Genomic DNA, 21,247 nt, shown 5'->3' with positions numbered 1-21,247 from the left:
GGAGAAACGCACTCATGTTCCACACATGTGCTCCAACATGTTGATGAAGTCAGTCACTAAATCATAAAATCAAATGTCAGAACCTCGGACTCATGTCTCCTGGAATTCTCTCTACCCCTGCTATATCTGGTGACTTACAGAGGTCAGGCCTCACAGAGAGACCCGTCCAACAGCTTAAGTCAGTTAAACCCACCAGGACAACTGATTTCCTAGAGGTGACGATTTCACTGCCCCTGACCTGGCCTGATTGTTCCAGTGCAGTCTATGAACTGTGCTGGTCAGTTAGCACTAATGAAACCAGGAAGGGAGGTCAGGTTTGAACAGTTAGCCATGGTGATTAGACAGTAATAGGTTGGTGCGTTAGAGCTGTGCTCAGCTCACGCTCCTGAGACTTGCTGCTCTCCTGGCCAGGTGACAAGCTGCTGGCTGACCACCTGTGGTCATTTCTACACAGGTCACAATAACCAATGGCATGCCATACTTCTGTACAGCAGACCCTGTCAAATCCAGGAAGCAATCCCATCTCCCCAGCATGATTAAAGTGCAGAGCAGTGAAGTAAGGAAGGCTTACTGTGACGCTTCCTGGTGTTGGCTTTACCCTCCTCTCTGGTGACGCCCAAGCAGCCCATGAGCTCCTGCACCGTGATGGACTTATCGTTGTTCATATCGCAGTATTCCACAAACTTCTTCACGCACTTTTTGGGCTTGGATTTCTTTCGCAGGAACCTCTTAAAGGGTTTGATTTCCTTCTTGCCAATGTCTCCGCTAGAGTTCTTATCAAGCAGCTTGAAGTACCAATGCACAACCCTCTCCTCCAGGGTGTGGCTGGGGTCTGGCTCTGACAGCCTAGAGGACGAACAACCGTGTCAGGCAGAAGGCCGACGCTGCTGTCTCCCTGACTCTGGCTTCAGCCTTCCCCACCCCAACGCTTATTTATGCCTACCCTGATGCACTACCTGAGACGGCCACTTTCAAATACAAAGTAGGAAAGCCATTCGTAATGGCTCAGCCAATGTGTTCAGAACAAGGAACACCGCAGCACACGTGTGCACTGTGGTTATTCACTTGCCCAAGGCCTTGAAAGCAAGGTCACTGTCCTGAGACCTAGGCTTCCCTAGGCCAACAGGTAGCTCAGATACCGGCATCCACCAAAGGCATCTAGAGTCCCAGGCGCACTACTTTAATGTGATAATTTGTCTACTGTGTGTGTAAGATACACTTAAATAGATGAGGATAGTTGAAGGCAATATCGAAAAAATGTTAAAGTGGTAACTCGACGGTTTTTTTTGGAATTCTTTTGCAGCTGTACATTATGAGACACGAGTAAGTCAGGCTGCGAGTCAAACCTTGAAGCTGTGCTGTAAGGACATGCGCCTCTCACCTGAGGTGGAGGACATGTGTTATCACTTTAGACTCTGTGGACTCCACTGTCCACTGGTATAGATGAACATTTCCTCTGTGAGAGTGCAAACACAGCAGGCAGAGGCCAACAGCTGCCAGGGACTGGGCTTCCTGGTGCTATGCTATTGTGGGTCAGACACTCAGAAGGCAAGTCAGTCACTTCCACAAGTACAAAAAGTTAGGTGACTTCTTTGGCCTTGGCATATGCAATTGTGACATTTCCCCTTAGTGCTCCTTCTCCCCTATGACTTCCTTAGCAAAGGAACCGCAAGATGAAGGGAGTTTTGCTAAGGAAACTGCATCCGTGAGACAGCCAGGAGCTGTTATCAGAATGGCATGGAAGCCATTATTTTCAGGCAAACAAAAACATTAAAATCAGGTTTCCTTTAGAAGTAAGAGTGAGACACTGTGAACACACGGGGATGAGTTTAAGTACTGAAGTGTCAGAGCCATTCACCTGGGCCACTCCATCACCCTGGACTATGAGGAAGTGGGCGCAGAGGCACTGTAAGCTCTGCCGTGGTACAGAACCCAAGCCCCGGTGTGTCTACAGTGTACACAGGAGAGCATCTCTAGGTGAGCTGGTGTCGGCGGGATCAATGCCTCGACTTGTATACTTGAACCTGAACAAGTCTCACGTGTGCAGGTGTCCACAATAAGTAAATCCCAGCCCTCAGGAGGCTGAGGCAGTGGCTCTCTGAGTTCAAGGCCAGCCTGGTCTACAGAATGAGTTCCAGGACAGCCAGGGCTACACAGAGAAACCATGTCTCAAAAACAAAGAAAAAATAAAAACAAAAAGCCAACTTTTTTTTTTTTTTTAGTTGCAGCACTGCAGCATTCCAAAGCATTTAAAACCCGGTAGATAAATCTCAGATTCAATTTCAACCTATAGATCTACCACAGGAAATGTGTTCCTCTTCTCTGGGACCCAGGAGCCCCTGAACGTGAAGAGTGGGGCTGTTTCCCAGTGTCCTCCTGCTCTAGAGGGTCTCTCTCTTCTCTTTCTTCTCTTCTCTTCTCTCTCTCTCTCTCTCTCTCTCTCTCTCTCTCTCTCTCTCTCTCTCTTTTCTCTCTCTCTCTCTCCACTCAAATGAACTGCCTGATCTCACATGGCCAGTGGCCAAGAAGAATTTAGCTTTCCAGATTCCTTCAGATTTCTGGGCTTCAGGCCATCACATTGCTCTGCAGTAAGACTCAGTATACCTGCCAGATGAGGAAGAGGGGTCAGAGACGGCGTGGACCATGTCTGTGGAGAGCGCATCCAGGACACTTGTCAGAAACTCGTGCTTTTTGGCACCGGGACAACCTAAAAAAAAAAAAAAAAAAGCACATTCCCCCCCTCTGTTAGTGGAATTCACAAAGTGTAACAGACGTCTCTGTACAATGGAAAAAAGACTCAGTATTCAGAAATTAGTTTGTCAGACTTGCTTCATGTGAATGAGACGATTTGATGCAGGCACTTTATGTATGTCCCTCTCGCTAACCAATTGCACTGCTATAATTCATAGGTGTTGACCTTGACTCACAGCAGCGATTAACCATGGTATTCAACATTTGTTGAATTGCGACAGGAGATTAAGAATTCTCAGGCTTTAGCCTCTGGTTGATCTTTAAAGCCACAGTGCAGGCATAGTATGGGTGTCCCCTTGTTACAGGAGGCCTCAGACACTTGGAAACATCAGTGGTCACCGAGTTCTCTCTAGTGGGATTTACATAAGGAGATCTAACCCAGGGTAGTGAGTCAAGAAGCTGCCAGCCACTGTTACACATCTCCTAAAATCCCAAGTCTAGTTAGAAGCAATTACGAGGCAGATCTGTGGTTGCCTCCTGAGGGGCAGATTCATTCTTAAACATCAGCTCAACACATATCAGGGATCACGGGCATTCACACTTGAGAGCCCCAGAGCTGACGGTGTAGGATCTCAGCCCAAGAGTGATTTACCAATGCTGGTATCAACTTTCCACAGAGCACTTTACCTGCTTCTTCACCAACTCCCCTGTACTCAACCCCACTTGGGGTTCCTGTCTATCGAGTCTGAGATATTTTCTTCACCCTGAGTTATAGCAGCTGGGTAGGGAGAGACTAGGATGCTGGTGTGGCTGAAGACAGTCTGGTCTTAGGGTTTTCCTTTAGACACCTGGGTTGGTTTTGTTGTTGTTGTTGTTGTTGTTGTTGTTGTTGTTGTTGTTGTTGTTGTTAGTGGTGGTGGTAGTGTGTGTGTGTGTGTGTGTGTGTGTGTGTGTGTGTGTGTGTGTGTGTGTGTGTGTGTGTGTTTACTATGATTCAGATAAATACTGCCTGCCCGTGGCAAGGATCTGTGGAGGTCTGTTTTGACTTATTAAACATTCTAGCAGAAACAGATGTTAGCCTTTCATAGAGTGTGTGGAACTTGAGACAAGAAAGACTATCTCTTCTGTGCTCAATTAAAAGAATGGACTGCAATCTACAGAACAAGCCAGAACCCTAAGGCGGAGGGCTCTGAGAAACTGTCCTGAATGCCCTGGGGCACTCCCCAGGAAGAGAATGGAAGTCTGAGGTTGCTTCAGGTAGTCACTGACTCTTCAGAAACGTCTCAAAACCATCTTTGCTGGACAACTGGAGATGGCACGGGCACCAATGGTGTGAAAACAAGGACAGGAAATGATGCAGCAGGCCCATTGAATGGGGCGTCCTAACCACCTGCTGTATAATCAGATGGCCCATGATACCCTTGAAGGAGGAGGCATACTAGGAAAGTGTGGTAGGCCTGTGAAAAATCCTGGGGTACACCCGTGAGCTCCCCAGCGCTTGTTAGCCTCAAGAGACTCAAAGGGAAATATGATGAAGGTATCCATTGGTCATATCTGCTCAGAGAATATCCACTGAGAGCTCATAAAGAAGCAGGGGTCTGGTCACAATCAAACTCAAGCAAGGTCCTTGCTTGGGATGAATGCCCAGGTATGAAGTCCTTATTTTGTTTTACAGGAGGTAACTGATGATCCATTTGTTTTAGATTCTGACACCTGTGTTTGTTATAGTTTTAGAGACAACAACAAATGGAAAAAGAACAGTGGATCATGTCCGAAGAGGGCAGAATGAAGGAGAAGTGGTGGGGCTGGTTGAAATGAGGACCCAGGAAGCCTCTCATGAGCTGTCTGGGTTGGGGGAGTGAAGGGAGTGTCTTATCTACATAGATGGTCAGAGGTAATAGTGGAGATATGAGAAAGAGACCCAGACAAAGGGCCAGAGATATCTACAGGCTGTAACTGCCAGGTTTGTGTTGATTGGTCACCAAGTACTTTGAGCTGACTTGTTCCCTGTTAGAATCTGAGAGCCCTTTGCCTCCACTACAGAGCCCAGAGCCATACTGCTTTGTGATACATGGACTGGGGCATAAGAACATTCCCAAAGGCCAAGATAAACAGATATGAGACAGACTGACATACTCAGAAGAAAGAGCTAAGACCACCCATTGCTGGAAGGTGATGGCTTGCCATGTGTGAAAGATAGCTGCACCATGGTGTCAAAGTGTGTCACTGGGAATATATACTCTGACAAACATCCAAGATAATGGACCTGCCTTGAGGCAAAGGGGCAGGGACTCGACATGGCTTCACAGTGTCCTGGTGTTGTAGACAGAAGTCTATTCATTCTGCAGACACCAGTTCCCAGGCCCACAACCATAACCCGCCCAACCATCTCATGAGCAGTGAGCCCTTGGGTTCTTCTGAAACATCAGATCTCTGTCAGGATCACAGTCTGACAAGAAATACAAGACTCATGGTTAGTGCTTCATGCCTCCAATGTCTCTTCTTAATCAAGCTGCCTGTCTTGGGGCCTGATGGAATGTTTCTAAGAATGCTGGCATTCCAGGGTAAGTGTCAGGATCAAGCACAAATCTTGATCTAACAGGACAGTCAATTTATTTAGGGATAGTTCTGCTAGGAGGGTGTTCTTCCAGTCAATGCAGAAATGAGTTCAGAAGTCCTTGGCCTGCAATGGCTTCCCTGGAAGTCCATTTTCAATGCCTTAAAAAGATTGCTTTTTTTTTTTTTAAATCTTTTAAAAGAAGTGTGTTCTGCACTTTCTATGAAACACTCTTATTTTTAAAAACAGACTTCTTTTATTTAAAACTACTGATTTCAGTAATTTTGCTTATGCTTACGATTTATTTTTTTCCAGTATGAATTTATGCATGTTTACAATGGGTCTCCTGATTGTAGGGCAAAGCCACTCTGTGGATCATCACAGTGAATGCAGACTTTCTCCCAGTAACCTGCATGGTATGCCTGGCTACCACAAGGAAACCCCACGCATAGCCAATGGAGGCAAAGAGCAGTTTATCAAGAGAAGAGACTGGGTGATCCTAACCTGGGTTTTATACACATGCTGGTCAGGCATAAAGAGAGCAAGCCTCCATGCCAATGAAACACCTTGAGATTAGGGAAGGCCACTGGGATAGGAACTTGGGCCTTGAGCTGGTCAAAGCCAGTGAATTCATGAGTCTGAAGTATCTGGTTGATGACATGTTTTAGACTTGTGGATACGTTCTTAGTTTAAAAAGTCTATTTTAAATTGTAACATTGAACCTGACATTCAGCCAAAAAAATTCCCTCTGTCTGCAGTGACTTCTCAGTGAGAAACTACCAGGGTACTCTTTTCTCTGAGCTTAGAGTTTCCTTGAACATTCTTGAACAAGAACCTCTAAGGACTGAGGAGTCTTGAGGAACATGATGTTAGCAGAGGTTGGACCACAGCTTCCAGCTCATAGCACAAAATGTTATACCTGATGGTTGAAGCCATCTCAACACACAGGTTCTCCCCACCACCATGCCAGCTTTAGGCACCCCCCCCCCAGCCTTGAAAAATTGATGAATCCGTTCATACCAAGAGACACAGAAATACAGAAAGACACAAAGAGAAAGAGGCATGAATCTTATATCCACTTAGTGGAGATCTGAAAGTGGATGGTCTTTGAAACTACCACCAGGCTGGGTTAGAGGGAGCCAATGTACTGACCCTGTCCCTGAGCAAGGATCTGAGTTCTCCTTACCGCTCTTAGGGCCACAGAATTGGGGATAAAGGACCAGATTCACCCTACCTGGACAACCATCCTAGTGGGTATGTGACCAGAGCGGAAAGCGATCTTCAGATGACTTCAGTCTCCTTGGTGAGGAGTTAGCAAGGAGGGGAAGGTGGGAAGCCTTGTGCACAGGTAAGAAAGAGGCTGCTGTGAGCATGCCCAGTGGAAGCCTATCCCGTGTACAAGGAAGACTCTACCACACAAGGTGCGGGGAGCTGGGAAATGGGCTTGGCTCAGAGGTCTGGGACTTAAGCAACAGGTAATGATCACGGTCACGGGGCTTCTAAAACATGAGGTCACAGATATTCCTAGAAGGTGACTGTTCCAAGTAGCTACCATCTCCTCCTTGCCTGCTTGCAGACACAGGACCCATTTCCCCATCAATCCCCCGCTCTCTTTCCTCACGCACAGCTCATAACTCCTTAACATTTAAATTTAGAACTATGAGAAGAATCAAAATTTAGACCCAAGCAACCAAGAGTTAGGGGAGTTTGCTCAGCTGCTTGTGTTTAGCTGCCTGCAACTTGTTACAGGTGTGAAAAGCCGATCCGGTAATCCTTCCTCCGGGCTGAGCCCACAGAGGGTTTAGTGCTAGAGAAAATCTCACCAAACTTTCCAACTGCAAGATTAAAACAAAACAAAACGAAAACCCACTCTTGTGTTAACTCTATTTTGCTATTTTCTTTATTTCTACACTTGAAGTATTTATATTCAGATCTCTTTATTTCATCGTATTGCCTATCTTTTAAAGCGCAGCTCCTGGGCTCAGGGATGCACATTAGGGAGTTTATACTCATACATTGGTGGAAATCAGCTCTTGATTAGGAAAAGCAAGTCATGTGAGGCACACGGCTTGTCAATGGCCCCCATTGTCCTAATCCTTCAAAGAAGCTATGGATATCAAGCCATGGGACTTCTCTTAACAAATATCCCAGAAAGCCTTTGCCTTGGTTTAAGTCTCCATAAGTTGAGCATCAGAAGAATATACACTAGGAATCTGAGGAACACATCTGAAAGACAGAGTTGCCTAGGCATTTATCCTCAAGCCAGCCTTGCTGGTGCCTGGAATCTCTCTTGGCTTCCCAAGAGCATCGGTGACATTTGTCAAGGGCCTTGATGACAGCCATGACCCCAGCCCTCAAGGTGCTCGTAGAGAGAGGGAAGTGCTGCTGAAGAGATAGTGGGAGAGCGGTCACGAGCAAAGCTCAGAGTCACTTTATAGGACTCATGGAATGTCTCTGGGTTCCTGTCTGTGTCCTTACAACATCTAAGGTCACAGACCCCCTGAGGCAGAGTGAGCATCTTTAGACGCATTCCACCTTGTAATGTGGCACTGTAAGTCTCTTCCAAGAGTCAGAGCCAGTTCTGGTGCCTGGCCCCCATTCCAGTCTGGTCTGCTCTCGCTCTGTCATGTGGCGAAATAAACATATGCTGCTGCTTGATGTTCTCCTGAGCTAAGGTTGTTGTACAGAAACTGCCAAAACATTACTTCTAGAACTGAACTGTCAATGTGTTAAGAACACTTGGTTGCTAACAGCACTCCAGGAAGCAACTTGGTGAAGGCGAGACAGAGTCATCATGTCACGGATGGGGACAGACAGAGTCAGAGACCAGGCAACCAGGAGAGAAATAAAGTGTATAGCTTTGTGTCCAGCGAGACCAAGCACTGGCCACATACACAGGCTAAGTTGTCTAAAGACACAAACACCTGGGTGGGTGGCGTCTGTATACATTCTGAGTAGCCATGTCCCCTTGGGAGTCCCTGGAGTTGAATGCTCAGTCAGTCCACTCGGCCTCTTCAGGCTCCTGTGAAATTTCAGGAGTCCCAACACAGGACAGGAAATTCTGTGATCTCTATAGATCATGGTGTCTTCATTTAAACTTTGAAACAGACAGGAAGACCAATAGAGAAGAGAAAATGGCTCCTGAGAGTACAGTCAGACGTTGGCAGTGAATTTACCAGGACACCTACATTCTGAGAACAGTTCCCAGTTTGGGCATTGATGTACATTTGATAATAAACACTATAAGAAATAGTGCATTCCCCATCCCCTCACCCCCTTATGGCACTGCTGAGATGGTGGCAGGTCTGTGGCATACACCAGGAAGAGTCTGAGTGACTAATGAAAGGCTGGGTGTGAGGGATGCCGGTGGCCTTGCCTGCCTGGGAAGTGCTGTGAGCCTTCAGCATCCATCTCTGTCTTAGTATCTAGACCGACCTCCAGGCAAAGCCATGGGCCCACATGACAATCAGAGAAACAAGAAGAGAAACAAGGGCCCAAGCCCAACGAAGACCACTCTGTTCTGAACATCCCTTCTCTGGAAACCCTCTACGGAGCAGCATCTCAGAGCGTTATACTCCGGTCAGTTCATCAGAACCTGTGCATGCTCCCATCCAGGTCTGCAGGGGAAGGTAGGCCAGGCCCTCACAAGTCAGTGAGCACAGAAATCTCTGCAGGCGTCTCTCTCTTCAAAGGTAAACTTCTGTCCTCCATCCCAGGCCCTCAGCTCTCTTTGTCTAAACTTTGTGTCCTTTCTTTGAGTTATCATAAAAAAAAAACCCAAAAACAAAAACCAGTGAGGTCAGAGGTCAATGCTGAGCCTCAGTGGCCCTGAGAAGGCCTGGCAGGCTCTCAGGCTGCTGGTTTCCTAACCCCTATCATCGTCCTCTTGCCTGGCACATTAGTTCCAAAGGACACAGCAAGGCTTATGACTACTACTCATGACTACCCCAGACCTGCTCATCCTCAGCCGTCCTCCCCACCCACTGCAGCTCCCTCTTGACTGTGCTCCCTCCATACTACCCCTCAGGCAGCATTCCTGCCTTCTTCTACCTGCCATGTGTCCCCAACGCCACTGCTAATGGCAGTGGTAAAACGCAGCATTTGCATTGGCTGCCACAAGTTCATCAATCAACACATATGTACTAGTTTGACATGATGACACATGTGCACGAAGTCCTGGATCTAACCCACTGAATGACGTAGAGTCCAAGAAGGAGGTTCCACTAAACCTCCCACACGCTGGCTCCCACCTCTGTGCTTCTCATGGGACCTCACTTCCTGTTCTGTTTCCATGGCCAGTACTTAAATGCCACAGTTTCTGCATTGTCAGCATTGTCTTGGGTACTCTGGAATGACTGAGCCGGTCACATTTGTCTTTCTATTGTCACTGCTATGATTCATTCATACTATATGTGCATGAAGGCCAAGGGATTATCTCTTGGGAGCTCTGGGATCCATGGCATGGGTGAGGCACTTACTAAAATGCTATACACAGAAAACTTACCACAACTTCAACTGAGGCTCCCCTGCTTCTCAATCCTGAGAATCTCCAGAGCTCAGGATTCATCCCGAGATTATGAAATGGAAGAAGCAACACATTGTTCTAGAGCTCTCTAGAGGGAACTGATCTGATTTGGTTCCCAGCGGCAGGAGAAGGCAAGCTACCCAGTGACGAAAGTTGCTGTTAGTCATGGTAAACAATTGTCCTCAAGGGGAAGGGAGCTTGGGCTTATGTGGTTTCTCACTAACACTCACAGAAAGCACAGAATGATGCATTGCTCTTGTCTCAACTGGACAAGCCTCTGTGGCTTCAGGAGGCTCCCCAAGGACAGCGGGAGACAGAGGAAACTTCTGCCCTTGGGATCCAGGAGGATCAGGTGCGACCTTGAGGTGTACCAGAGCCACCCACTCAGTGACAGAGTTAAGTAGCTTACATCTGGGTCAGGAGCATTGAGAAAAAAACATCTTGGACCAATGACAGTCTTTGAGAGCCATGCCAGGAAAAGATATAAAACTCTGTCTTCAGTCTTCTCCTTTGCAGAACATTCCACAATGGTATCAGTGAAGACAGATATTAATTACCTGACAACCAAACTCAGAAATAGTACAAAGATGATTTCTTTCCCAATAAGTTGGGTAGCCAAAGGTTTACAAATTATGATCTAAATCATTGTGATTACTGGAATATTGAGGTAGCACCAACATGAAATGAAATAGTCTAACATGACATGCACCTGGCTATGTAAGCCTGAAATGTCAGTGTAGTTCAGAAAATGAATACTCGCTGACCTAAAATACTTAGTGGGTAACAAACAACTGCACCATCATATCAGCCACTGGGAACAAAAACATTCCCTTCGTGATGGTTTTCATAACTGCCTTCTGTTTTTTATGCTTTTAAAATAGTTATCTTGTAAAAAAATATGTGAAGAGAAATAATTTGGTGTCTGGCACATTAGACATTAGTATTCTGGAAAATTAGAACTATGACCGCACATGGCTGAGCATTTTCTGGCAAAAAAAAAAAACAATTAATTAAGGACTCTATATGGCGGCTACTGGAATGGGGCTTTGGCAGAGTTGCTGTTTCCCGGGTGTCTCTGGTGTTACAGTTTCCAGTCACCCAAGCGACCTCTGATGAAAGAGCTGCCAGGCAGCTTCTTGTCATGTGAAAAGCCTGGGAGAAGATGACGGAAGGGGGTCGGTCTGCTTTACCATTTCCAGTTCACTGGGGTATCAAGCCTGGAAGAGTGGACGGAGGGGAATGTTGTAACTCACGACTTCAGAACAAGCTATCTAAACCTATAACACTGCCAGATCACTAAACCGCTCTCTTCTCCTCCAGGCTGTTACTCAAGGGAAAGGGCCCAAGACATTCCAGGAAAAGAGTTCAGGAAAGTGGCAAATTCTCTAAGGAAAGGCTATGCCCGTCTGACCCATCTCCCGGGACCCAGCCAATGACTTGTGAAATTTCCACTCATTGAACATACCTAATGCCACGATTAGGACAATAGGGAAAGCAAGGGAAGCTCTTATAAAACACAGGCTCTCCAGCCTTTGGCTTTCTTCACTCCGGATCCCTAGGTCTGGTTTCTGAGTGTTGTTCCTCTCTGTCTACTCTCATTTCCCTCATTCTTAATAAATCAGCTCAAAGACACTGTCTTCTCAGCTCCTCTGGTGAGGACTTCCTTCCTATTCTGTACAATTCAACAGCGTTAGCCGGCGTTTCCTCACCATGAATTCAACCTCACGGGAGCCAGCTCCAACCTTTATTGGTGTCTGACAGGAGATGGATGGTGTTTGCTGCATTTAGGAAACCAGACCCAGCCATATGTGTTTGGATTCTTTCTACCTTAGAAATCTTGGTGGAGAAGCCATATGCATGCAGCATCCTCACGGCGGATGAACAAGACGCTGCAATCTTCCCATGGTTCATCCAGATACTGCCCTAGGGAACTCAAAGACAGAGACTCGGGGCTTCCTTGCAGAGTAGGAGCAGGGGTTCTCACAGGATATGGCAGCCTAATCAGGTAACTGGATGACAGGGCTTAGCAAGGGAACCTGAGAGGCGCAGAGGGACAGGTCAGCTTCTTCCGTGTGACATCACTTCCATGGCAGCAGGGAAAGTGGACCATGGACTGAGGATAAGAATCCCACTTTACAACCCAGTGGCCCAGTGCCTGGTAACTGCTCTCCGGTTCAGCTGCTCCCTTAGTGGTATATCTGCTCAATAAATGTCAGAACAATCTAACTCATTTCCTGATGACTCTTGGGTTCCCCAGCGCTGTAGCAAGGAGAGGAGTGTTAATGTAAAAGGTGCTGTTTGACTCAGGGATTCCTTCCTAGGGAATGTCGCCAGATGGTCTATATGTGGTAATCGCAGACAAACTGAAATTTCCCAGGTGACTACTAGCCTATTTAATTTAATCTTGGAGCTGTGAGTTCATACAGTCCATGTAGTGGGGGCAGCCCCCAACCCTCTGATGACCCTGTGTGGAACATCAATGCTGCCTCCTACACGAGGCAATCGCAAGAGAGTGAGGTTTGGGCTGCTCCAGGAGACACGCTCATCTTGGTTATTTGAGTTCAGGAAGAATCAAAAGCAGACAGTGGACACAGTTAGACACGGTGCACGTGTCAGAGAACATGAAGTCAAGACCACAGACGGATCTTGATGGAGCAAGCACATGCTGGTGGCCAGGAAAATGATCGGACAAGCACTATGTGCCCATACACAGGGGGCAACGAGGTGAGAACACGCATGCTAGCTACCCAGGGCGGTCCTTTCAAAGTAAGCAGAGCAGCCAAGATTATGCTCACCGAAAAAGAAGAGTTTTTCGAAAAACATGGTCAGCATCTCCTCACCCTCTGGCCAAGTGTGAGAACTGATCCTCTGTCCTGGGTTTTTTCTGTCCTTTACCCTCAGAGATGGGATATACCCCGACCTGGGCATCAGGCATGAGACACACTGAAAGCCAGCTCCAGCGGCCAGTACCTTAATGGGTTCCAGTGCTGGTGGGATGCCAGGTAAGGTATCTGGGGAAGATCTGAGGGGTCCTAGAAAGAGCAGAGTACCCCAAGAGTTTTTAGGGAGGCCTCTATTCATCTCTCTTAATCCTACAGAAACCTTGCTAAACAAACCAGTCTGATTAGGGCTAGGAGGGGAGGAAGGGGGCTATGATATGAATGAAAGAATAATTTACACTGGCTAAATGCTGCTGGCTTTGCATTTGCAAACAGACTCTCTCAGCATTCTACCCCACGCTTGTTTGTCAGAACTGAGACGGATTATCTCCCACAGAATTATCTCCCTGGCCATGTTCCAGACTCCTTCACTTAGACTGTCACAAAGCCAGGGCTTCAGGGAACAGGAATCCAGTTCCATTCTGAATGAAATGTTGTCACCTCGGCACTTATACATATTTATAGGTTACTTTAATAACCTGAAGGATTTTCTATACCCCTAGAGTTTTACTTGGGAGGCAGCCACTGGATGAGGAAACTGGAAGCTATGTTTTCCTTTCAATAATGCTTGCATCACCACCAGGGTTCCTGTTTCCTCAGTATAAAGGTGGCACAGCCTGCAGGGTTGCTCTAATGACAGGACTCTAGTAGTGATAACTTAGTTTCAGGATAAGTGCCCTGTGGTCCTCATTTTGGCATTGGATGGCCACAGACCATCACATACAACAGGACAAACCAGCACATGGGGACTGGTGGGCTTAGGGACAGCATGACTGAACTTTCCCAGTACTGTGTCTACTCTCAGTCTTAAAGTACAGCTAGTGCAGCTGGGCCCAGGCTTCCCTCATCAGATCACATCCCCTGAGCAGCATGCAATACATGTAGTTCTGTGGGGCCACACAACCAGCATGATGGCCTGGACATCCACTCCTTTAAGCAAGAGTCTGACAACCCACAACCTATTTGTTAGCTCTGGGTCATTGGCCTCTTAATGGAGGGGTGAGCAAGAGACAGGGTGTATAGCTGTAAGATGAGGAATGCAGACTGGTGGAGGGGGTAAGTGTGAGTGGCCTGCATAGGATCCAGGTGGTGGAAATACGCACACACACACACTGCCTGCATGGGTTCTAGAAACGTGTATATGCTGCTCACATGGGTTCTGGGCCCAGTTACTGTCTGCTTCTAAGAAAACTGGGACTCTGAAGACAGCACAAAACCTCATGGCAGGTCAATTGGGGATTTGCTACCAAGCTGAAGAACACACTATTGACTTTCAATATGTAAAGAGTAAAGATGGAAAAATAAAATTACCAAAGGCCAGCGGCAAGGTAAAAGGCCCAGACACCTAAAGGCAACTAGATGTGGCTGGACCCAACTTTCAGTGCATGTAGTCCTGTTGGACTATACAACCTCCAGGTAACCCTCCTGTGTCTGGTCCCCATGTGCCCTGCACAGCATAAGCATGATGTGACCTGGGCGTTCTCTGGACACCCAGTCATATCTCAGCTGTCTAGGAGCTGACCCAGGATACTATGCAGGTGGCAGAGCTCCCCTCTGTCCAAATCTACACGATCATGTTCCACAATGTGTCTGAATGGTTGTTTTTGATACAATGTAATTACCTTCTCAGCCCCAGCCCTTACAGAAGAATGCAAGCTCCTCAGCCCACCAACGTCTGAGTTCTGAAGCTTCCGGCCTTTAGTGTGTGTGTGAGGAATGTGTGTGACCTCTGTCTACTGCACACCCCCACAGACTCTTGCTTCAGTAGTTAAAGGGTCAGGCAAGCATGAGAGCTTGTGTGAAAACAGAGTGGTGAGAATTTGAACCTGCTCCTACTGTGCTTCTGAGGACTCCCAGCCATCAGGCATCCAGGAATCTCCACCTCATGCTTAGACTTTGCCATATTCCTATAGCCATGACCTGAGGGGTGGAGGAAACACTGTCTTCGCTGAAGGACACATGACTACTTCCCAGAAATTGTCCCATCTGCAGCTATAGGCACTGGCTCTTACAGAAAGGATCTCTTATAAGTATCACCAGTCAATAAAAGAGCTTATAGCCAATGAGATGAGGCAGGAAATAGGAGGTGGGACATCCTGAAAGAATGCTGGGTAATAATTAGAGGTAGGGGTGATTTACCCCAGAGCACTGAGGAGACAAATGTAAACTAGCAGGTACTGAACTCTGGTTAGAATAAACAAATAAACAGGATAATAACTTACAAACTAGTTAGAGAACAGGCCAGAGCTTATGGCCTAGACATTTATTAATAAATAATTAGTCTCAGAGTTGTTATTTCTTGGAATTAAATAGTTGGGAGGAAAAACCAGATTTTACGGGCTCTTAAGCATCCACTTCTCCCTGTGTGGGCCATAAAGGTGTAGGTAGAAGTGTCAACAGGGAAAGGAAAGGGGGTGTTGGGCTGTAGCCCAGCTCCTTGCTCCTTCTCTAGACACAAAATAACTGTCTACTTCTACTAACATAGAAGCTATCTGGCCTCCCAGATGCCATGCACAGGGGATGCTGGGGTGGCAAGTTCTGGGAAGCCAGTCTGTGCAATAAAGAGTATACATCTCAAGAGTGAAGAACGTGGGCAACAAACACGCCATGGCCAGACCAGAGCAACAGGCAGTGGTGGAGCTCTGGTTCTATCTGTATCCGAGTGTCTGCTTTATTCCTCTCATTACTTCAGAAAGAGTTCTCCATTAGAAAAATTACTAGAGATAAAGTTCCCATTGTGGCCCTGAATGAGCAAATTGCCTGCTCTGCCCCGGGGAAGGTGGGAAGTGGTTACTATCTAACAAGATGGTGTTAAGTGACAGAGAGCCTCTCTGCTGAGCATGTCAGTGTGCCCCAGAGGTGTCCCGACATGACAGGCATCACAAGGTCCTCAATCTTTGAGCACCTCCTGGACTTCATGAGACCCTGATGACAAGACAGCAGAGTGAGGACTGAGAAAAGCATCAACTGTTGTCTAGGGACAAGGAGCTTCCACAGACTCAAGAAGCTGATTAGATAGGAAGAACCCAAGGGAAAAGACAGACAAGGGGTGCTGCCGGCCAGCATCAGCATCCTCAATCGCCCCAGGAATTTCTGAAAGGCAATTAGCACATAAGGGGCAGCCACATCACCCTTTGCCAGACAGAGACTCCATTTGACTGCCTGCCCTCAGTTTGACAAGTCAAAAGAGAGCTAGATAGAAATATTAAACCGTGTTTGAGGAAAAAGATGTAGAAATTTCCAGGCCCTGTTAGTATTCGTTATAAACCACGCTTCCGTCTATTTTTTGGCTACCCAGGAGCATCCTGGTGTGCCCGTCACTGATTTATGCAGGTGGGCACCAAGGTCCTGGTCTGAAGAAAGTTATAAAGGGAACATAATCCGGTTTCTGCTTCCAGCAGGATCTTTTCATGGCCCTGCCTGTTACAGATGCAACCCCAGATGTATGCCCAATATCACCTCGAGGAGCTGGCTGTGCCTTTCTCCTCCCCTGGACTTTCTCCAGCAGGTGACTATCATCCCCCAATACCTGTGTCTTCCTCCAGAGGGACCTGACTCAGCATGGTTGGGTGTGAGCGGAGCGTTTCTTCTGATAAATCTGTACTAAAGCTTTTCAGAATTTTACCCAAATCTACTCAGGTCCTCGGGTATCAACAGAGAACCTAACAAACACCACTATTTCTTTCTCTCTCTCTCTCTCTCTCTCTCTCTCTCTCTCTCTCTCTCTCTGTCTCTACACACACACACACACACACACACACACACACACACACACACACACACATCTCACAATGTTGGGAAAGAACAACTCACATTGCCAAAGAGGAGTAACATTGTGACCAGCTCTTGATTCAAAGCACAGGGGTACTGAGGGTGAAACTTGATTTCAGATGGTAGACTATTGTAGGAATGAAAAGAAAGGCAAGGGGTTGGGGATTTAGCTCAGTGGTAGAGCGCTTGCCTAGGAAGCGCAAGGCCCTGGGTTCGATCCCCAGCTCCAAAAAAAAGAACCAAAAAAAAAAAAGAAAAGAAAGGCAACAGATGAAAACAGTGTCTGAGTAGCTTCGCTCGGTGAGGCGAGGCAGCCTCCAACATGACAGGCTGACAGTGTCACCTCACCTCACAGCTCACCAGCCTGGGACATGTGACACTCGAAGATTGTCACTACCCTCTGGAATCCAAACCATCCCAGAAATAAGACTGACTCAGGAGTCATCAGGGGAAGCTCCATGAGAGTCAGGGCTGGGGCTTAGGTTAAAAACACAAAATGTGTGGAGAATGAGGCAGGGGGAAAAGCTCGGTTAGTAAACTCTTTGCCCTGCAGGCATGAAGGTCTGAGTTTGCTCTACAGAACCCAGGAAAAAAATGGCAGGGGCGGTGGCAAGCACAAGGAATCCTCGTGCTGGGGAGGTGAAGCAAGTGAATCCCAAGGCTGGGTGGCCAGGCACCCAGTCAAATGGGTGAGCTGCAACCATCAAGAGATCCTGCCTCAGAAACCACCCCCTGAGAAGTAGGCCTTGCCTGGGGACGCAGGGCCCTGGCAGCACCATTCCGCCTAAGCCGTCCACTTAGGTTTGTAGGTTTGTTAACGGATGTACTATAAGGAGCTTTCAACTTGGCTATTTAGGTCTTTAAAAAAAATCAGATTAGTCCCGGGGTAAAGAGAGCTAAAGTCAGAGGACAGCAAGCTGGTCATTTCTTCCAACCGGGTTCTTTTAGATAAATGGCTTTAATAAAGAGGGAGGAAATATTTGCAACAGAATGGAGATTGTTTAGCAACAATTAAACTTACTCGGTGTTGCCGGAGGACAGTGCGTCCTCGCGTGTCTTGAAGCCGTGTCTCTGAAACACTGCTTACGCTGTGAGCTCGTCTGGGCGACGCTTCTTTGGGGACCGAGAGTGACTTAAATTTCATTCTGTCTCATTTCTTTGTAAACACTGCTCCCCATGCGTTGGGGTCAATGTAACTGGTGATGAACCTGCCCAGCCAAAGCGAGGAACTCACAGCTCTAAACAACCATGGTTGATAGAGCACTGCATCCAAGAGCTGCCTACAGCCAGGACTCTTAGAGTCTCTGTTGAATGTCCCTACTACCATTTCATGTGTCGTTTAATACTGGTCCTGAGCTTCTTGGGCAAATCCCTGTGAATCTTGTAAATGAAGTATTTATTATATTAAAGTGTGGGGAAACAAGAAATCAAGTCGAAGCCCGCAGATCTTGGGAATATGTAGATTTTTTTTTTCGAAATCCGACAGTCTTTAAGCACTCTTTCCTGTCGGTGTCCCTCAGCACTTCTGGAACAGCAACCAGAGTGATGGGAAATGTGTCTGATTCCTGATGCTGCCCCCAGCTCCCTACAGTCCACCAGGCAGGGCCTGCTGCACAACCTAGGCACCTATAGATGGGAAGGTGTACCTGCCCCTGTGGTCCACTTGACCTCCCTGGTGTCCCACCAAGCCAATATGGTTTCTACCTTGCTGTACAATCTTCCCTATCCTCCCAAGCCCTTTGCTAGCTGATTCCCCCAGTTGACCAACGCCTTCTAAACACCATGACATTGGTTCTGTGGGTGACACACAGGGGAGCCGCTGCTGTGTTACCACTAAACATGGCTAGCTGGTTAGTTGGGCTCAGTGTCGAGCGATCTGCACAAGGTAATTATCTTGAGGATGGTGTTCATGGTGGTGAGCACAGGGCAGCAAACCGAGAGGGCCCATCAAAGCACAAGATGCTGTCATGTGTCCAGTCCCTAAAGTGAGGCTAGCCCTGCTGCTTAGAAAGAGGAGGTCTATGGCTAAGGCCAATAAGCTTCTCAAACTGTCACTAGGAGCCACCACAGACCTGGTACCAACCCTCTCCCTACCTGCTCGGTAGAAGGAGGGTGGCACAGGATACCCCGTGTGTGTGTGTGTGTGTGTGTGTGTGTGTGTGTGAATTAGGGAAGCAGATGGTAGGAATGAGCTTGTGTAAGCACAGAGGGACACACACACACACACACACATACACATACATACACACACACACACTCACACACAGTTTCACCCATATGTTCAAGTGTAGAGGATTATGTCTAAAGCTCAGCATGAGCTAGGGCCGTACCTCAATTAGCAGAACATGCGGGAGGCTTTAGCTTGGCTTCTCTAGCAAGCACCACAGAAAACAGGTGAGGAAACGCATGTCTGTAATCCCAGAACCCAGGAGGTGAAGCAGGAGGACCTGGAGTTCAAGGTGATCCTTCATTAATACGACAAGTTCAAGGTCAGCGGAGGCTACATGTGACCCTGTCTCAACATTTTTAAAAATGAATAATAAATAAACAAGCCTTAAAGTCACCTTGATCTCAGCTGACTAGCGTCCCAATGCAGCGCTTAACCTGAATCTAGCATGAAAGTTGACATCTAGTTTTTAAATGAGAAACGTGGCTGTCTCTCGCGGTCAGGGAATCCTCTGGCTGTGTAAAGTGCCGTCTGCTGTCTGCCCATCCACTTGGCAAGAAAGGTAAACACCAACCCCTCCATGTGTCATGCAATACCTGGCAAGCGTGCACAGCTTAGGGTCTAATTACCTTTGGAAATCAAGCAAGGCTGTGCCTAGGGCAAGGTGGGGATCGTTTTCTGCTGCCTCAGAAAGTCATAATTAATTTTGAAGCAATTTAGAATCATGCTAAAATATTGCTTGAAAAAGAGAGAAGGCGGCTCAATGGTTTGAGTCGAGGGTTATAATTACGCCTGCGATGGCTGTGGGCTGCCAAGTGGAGAACACACTCCTGAGTCTCTTACGTCCTCTCACTGGGTAGAAAGAGCTGAGGTATAAAGAAGGCAGTAAACTTCCAGGATCAGTTACCGTCCCCACTCTGGAAATGTTTACTCTTTTAAAGTCCTATGCCACAGGCAAGGCATGTGGCTCAGCTGGTAGAATGCTTGCCTAACATGCACCAGACCCCCGGGGCTCAGTCCTCGGTGCTGTAGCACACACTTGTAACTCTAGCACTCAGGAGGTAGAGCAGGAGGATTGGGAGTTCAAAGGTCTCCTCCAACGATGTAGTAAGGTACTAGAGTCCAGTGTAGACTTGGTGAGGCCTCTCTCAACAGAAACAAAAATTTTAAAAAACAAAAGAGATTGTTGCTAACTGAAGTGAGCAAATGTTTCTCAGTGCTGGGTTGCCAAAGGTTGGCATGAGGAAGAAATTCGGATCCCTATTCTGTCGTATCTCATGGCCTCTGTGCCACAGAAGGGAGTTGGAGGGCTGGGTCTCGCCCAAGGGAACCTGTGAGGTACAGGAAAGGGGCATCTCAAGCCCTGGGTACACAGGAGTACCCCAGACAGGCGTATGGAGAGGCAGGAGGGTGTTCCTGGAAGGTAAGTCTTGGAGGAAGAAAGGAACAAATTTCTGATAATGATCACACTGAATTCCTCACAAATGATTCTTTAGTCTCAAGAGTATATGAAGATAGAAAGAGTGGGACAGGAGAAGGAACAGGGCAGGGACATTGTTCAAAACACTCACAAGCTATTTTTAGAACTTTAAAAAATTATGTTTAATTATGTTTGTGTGTGGCTACTCACACGGATGCAGGGACATCAGATGGCCTTGGAGCTGGAATAATGGTGTGGAGCACAGATGTGAGTGCTAGGAACCGAAGCCCGGTCCTCAGCAAGAGCAGTACCTGTTACTGACCACTGATCTAACTCCCTAGCCACTCCGCATGAGGTGCTTTTTCATTAGGAGCAAAACAAGGAGAGTTGCTGAAGGGGAGAAGGCGGCTCTGTGACTATTTTATGTTCCTACTAACCCGGTTTTTACTTTCCTCATAGCCACCATAAGACAACCTGACCGAAGTCCCTGACCTGAGAGAACTTTGAGGAACCACCGCTCCCCACATACAGCCTGATGCTAGACTCCAAAGACAAAGTCATCGCTTGCTCTCATCTGGCCTGAGCTGCAAAACAGGCAGGGACAGCAAGCAGCCTTCCCAACTTGACCTGGGGGTTGAAGGCTGCTGAGCTGGAGGAACGCAACACAGAATGGAAAGCATCTTCACAGAGGAAAACTCGCCCCTCAGCCTATGTCACATGGGCTTCACCTACCAGCCGGCTGCTGGGCTATTGTGGAAATAAGTTTCTCCCTCTCAGAAAGGAGAGCCTGCACCCTGGAGTTCATTTGTGACTTCTCTCCTAAGAAGGTTAATAACTTCCAACTAATGAGAGCTATGAAGTGGGCGTGAGTAGCACTTGCCCAAACATAGCTGACCTCTCCAGGGTCAGGACAGAGGAATGGTAAGGCTCTGTGGTCCTACCCTCTTGTGCCAGCAAAGTGCAGTGGCTGCCTTGACTCGACATGGGACCTCTTCTATGTGCTGAGTGTTGGCTGCTCTGAGTAACTTCTCCTGACCTTCAGACAGGTCAATGATATCATGTCATGCTCTCCATAGCGATGGCCACTCATTCTCACCAAATTACTTATGGCCCCAGCCTTTGAATCAAGAACAGTAGCCACCTAACGTATGAAATCCCATCATGTAATGTGTGGCGT

The 21,247-nt window shown here is 47.4% G+C and overlaps 1 protein-coding gene across 2 annotated transcripts in view; it reads right to left on the bottom strand.

The window, feature by feature from the left end:
• Smoc2 (SPARC related modular calcium binding 2) overlaps positions 1-21,247 on the bottom strand; it is a 129,083-nt gene that overhangs the window by 4,614 nt on the left and 103,222 nt on the right. For both annotated transcript variants that reach the window (XM_032894654.1, XM_032894655.1), the window contains exons 10-11: positions 2,605-2,707; positions 572-846 (exon numbers count right to left, since the gene is read on the bottom strand). In XM_032894654.1, the coding sequence (XP_032750545.1) occupies positions 572-846; positions 2,605-2,707 (378 nt within the window). The remainder of the gene's footprint in view (positions 1-571; positions 847-2,604; positions 2,708-21,247) is intronic.

This window comes from Rattus rattus, chromosome 2 (genome assembly GCF_011064425.1).
Source record: "Rattus rattus isolate New Zealand chromosome 2, Rrattus_CSIRO_v1, whole genome shotgun sequence".
Taxonomy (NCBI): domain Eukaryota; kingdom Metazoa; phylum Chordata; class Mammalia; order Rodentia; family Muridae; genus Rattus; species Rattus rattus.
This window is presented reverse-complemented; position numbering and strand designations above follow the sequence as displayed.